General features: G+C 28.1%; 1 protein-coding gene across 1 annotated transcript; it reads right to left on the minus strand.

The window, feature by feature from the left end:
* Positions 1–416: 416 nt before the first annotated feature.
* LOC100572137 lies at positions 417–2,506 on the minus strand. Its single transcript, XM_003248884.4, has 2 exons — positions 1,922–2,506; positions 417–1,163 (listed from the first exon to the last, which is right to left on the minus strand). The coding sequence occupies exons 1-2, from the start codon at positions 2,173–2,175 to the stop codon at positions 944–946; spliced, it is 474 nt and encodes a 157-aa protein (XP_003248932.3). The 5' UTR covers positions 2,176–2,506; the 3' UTR covers positions 417–943.
* Positions 2,507–2,522: the final 16 nt, after the last annotated feature.

Here is a 2,522-nt window from a genome sequence, read left to right on the forward strand (position 1 = left end):
TAATACTATAAATAATTGTTACTATTTATTACACACACACACACACACACACAGCGTTGCTCTATTATGAAAAAAAAATAAAGTAGGTTAACGTAAAACTGTGGTATTGTCAAGCGTTCTTAATTTTCTGGAAATAGATTAATCATGTGTGCCATTAGGATTTAATGATTCTAGTAACAGGTTTGACGTTGGGTATTTTTATATTACGTTTATATCATGTGTAATGTATAATTTCATCTATTAAATTCTGGTGGACAGTTTTGTTTAAAAAATCTAGTTACATTATCATATCTTAATTATATTTATTTATTTTTATACAGTATATCGTAGGTAAGTATATTGAGTTCTCTACCATTTAGTATTTTAATATTTTTAAAACATGCATTACGTTTTACGTGATTGTAATTACGTACTTTTTGGCTCAATGCCTTTAATATTGCTTTAAATAGCATAGTAAGTTGTATCATAAGCATTGTTTATGAGCAATATAATTAATTACAATAATGATAGACAAATTCTTATTTTTAGATACATTAGATTTTCAATAAATATACAGGTGAAATTAACGAATATAATTGTGTTTAGTCGTTAAATATTAGAAATATTTACCGGGTATATGACTGATATGAATCATGTATATTACATTATAGTTTTGGTTTTCTAACTCGAGTCAAATGATTTTTAAAGTGAACTACACGTATAGATTAACAGTAGATATAGAAAAACACATTTATTAGACACATTTTTATTGCTCATTATTCTGATTATAATTTATTTAATCAGCACACAGTCAAATAACACTTGTACGATGAAAAAAACTCAATATACGCATTAAAATCTATAAACTATCACGACGGTGATGTGAATAATATTTAGAAAATCATAATATCTTAAAACTTATTACTAAATTATATTATTCTATAGAATGATGAAGTAGGGTCAATTAACTTACTATAAAATATCGAGGATTTTCTAACCCGTCGTAACTGGTAATTCTCAAAGACCAATGGTCTGGATAGTCAGGAGTTAATGTGTCAATTAATACTCCAAACGGTTTATTTTCTTTACTTTCGTTATATATGCGCCAAGATATTTTGATCGGAATTTCACTATTATTCAAGATTTGTAATCGGTTTTCTGACTCCATCGAGTAGAGGCTGAAGCTTAACAAATAATTCACATAAGTCAGATGTGTTACAAACTTAATACATGTACACTGTACAGTGGCTTGGAAAGTTGTCATAAAATAAATTAAGTTTCTATACATTATTATACTCATGTATACAAAAATACATTCTTTTATCACACTTTATTCAATGCACATAATAATTTTACATTTTTTTCTTTAATTTTGTGTATTTTTTTCAATACATAATTAAAATAAAAATACATAACAGTAAACATTGATGAAATCTATCAGCTTGTCGATTAACGTACTTCAAACAATTGAAGTTTATAACAACTGTACATTACACCATTTGTATAAAATAAAACTGTATTCATATTACATTTTATCATTGTTTCAACGATACCTACTATACATTTAGAACGCAAGTAATCAAGTACTCTCTAGAGTTACAATAACTAACTTTATATTATATCTAGGTACTGTTAAAAATGAACAGGACAAAAAATAGGTTATTGTTTAACAGTTTTCACGTGGGATAACTGAATAAGATTGATATATTTTTTAGTGTCGAACACTTTATAGTACGTTAAGTAGAAAAAAGTGTTATCTAAAAAAAAGTAAAAATAAATGTATTTGTGATTTAGACGCTGTACCTATACCTACACAGTTTTGAAAAAAGAAATGTGACAGACTAATTACTTATTTTTATGAGATATTTCATATAAGTAGTCGTTGGCCTATGTTTGTTGTTCCAGTTGACTACAAATTTAATTACGCTGTATAGTGACTTACTTGATGGTTGGTTTGTGAACGTCTTTAGCTAAAGGGTATTGTATGGGGAACGTAATAGCTTTGATGATGAGTGGTATGTGGATGGCCGGTAGAATATCGAGTCCTACGTGTAATTCAATAGTCACCACGTCCTCATACCGACCCCAAGTCGTGGCCAACACCCATACAGACACTTTGAATTCATCCTGCCCGTAGGAAATCTCGTCATCTCTTTCTATCCATATCGAACAACGTTTTATCGTTGCAATTTCCATGCCATCTCCGTAGGTGTCTACAGAGTAAATAAGATTATAATTTTGAAATTGCTTATTTTACTACCCAGTAAAATGTATTGCATACGCTATATGTAGATAACAGGTATAGATCTACACGACAAAGTCTAAATAAATAGCTCACTAAATTGTATTCATGAAACTAAGAGTAACCAACGTCCAACTGTGTTAATTATAATGATGTGACTAAGAGTAAAATTAGATTTATATAACTATAGACATGACATAGTTAAATTAAAGAAAATTATGTAATTCTTAAAGGTAAAATGTCAATAGACATATTTTAATTTTGTTTGTTAATTTGAAAACTAACTGTACAGTGAATAATA

The sequence above is a fragment of the Acyrthosiphon pisum genome, unplaced genomic scaffold (genome assembly GCF_005508785.2).
Source record: "Acyrthosiphon pisum isolate AL4f unplaced genomic scaffold, pea_aphid_22Mar2018_4r6ur Scaffold_14639;HRSCAF=15287, whole genome shotgun sequence".
Classification (NCBI taxonomy): Eukaryota; Metazoa; Arthropoda; class Insecta; order Hemiptera; family Aphididae; genus Acyrthosiphon; species Acyrthosiphon pisum.

Coding starts and splice junctions, on each gene's coding strand:
- LOC100572137 (XM_003248884.4), bottom strand. CDS start 2,175: ATGGAAATTGCAACGATAAAACGTTGTTCGATATGGATAGAAAGAGAT. Junction 1,164..1,921: donor GTTCACAAACCAACCATCAA/GTAAGTCACTAT, acceptor TTATTTGTTAAG/CTTCAGCCTCTACTCGATGG.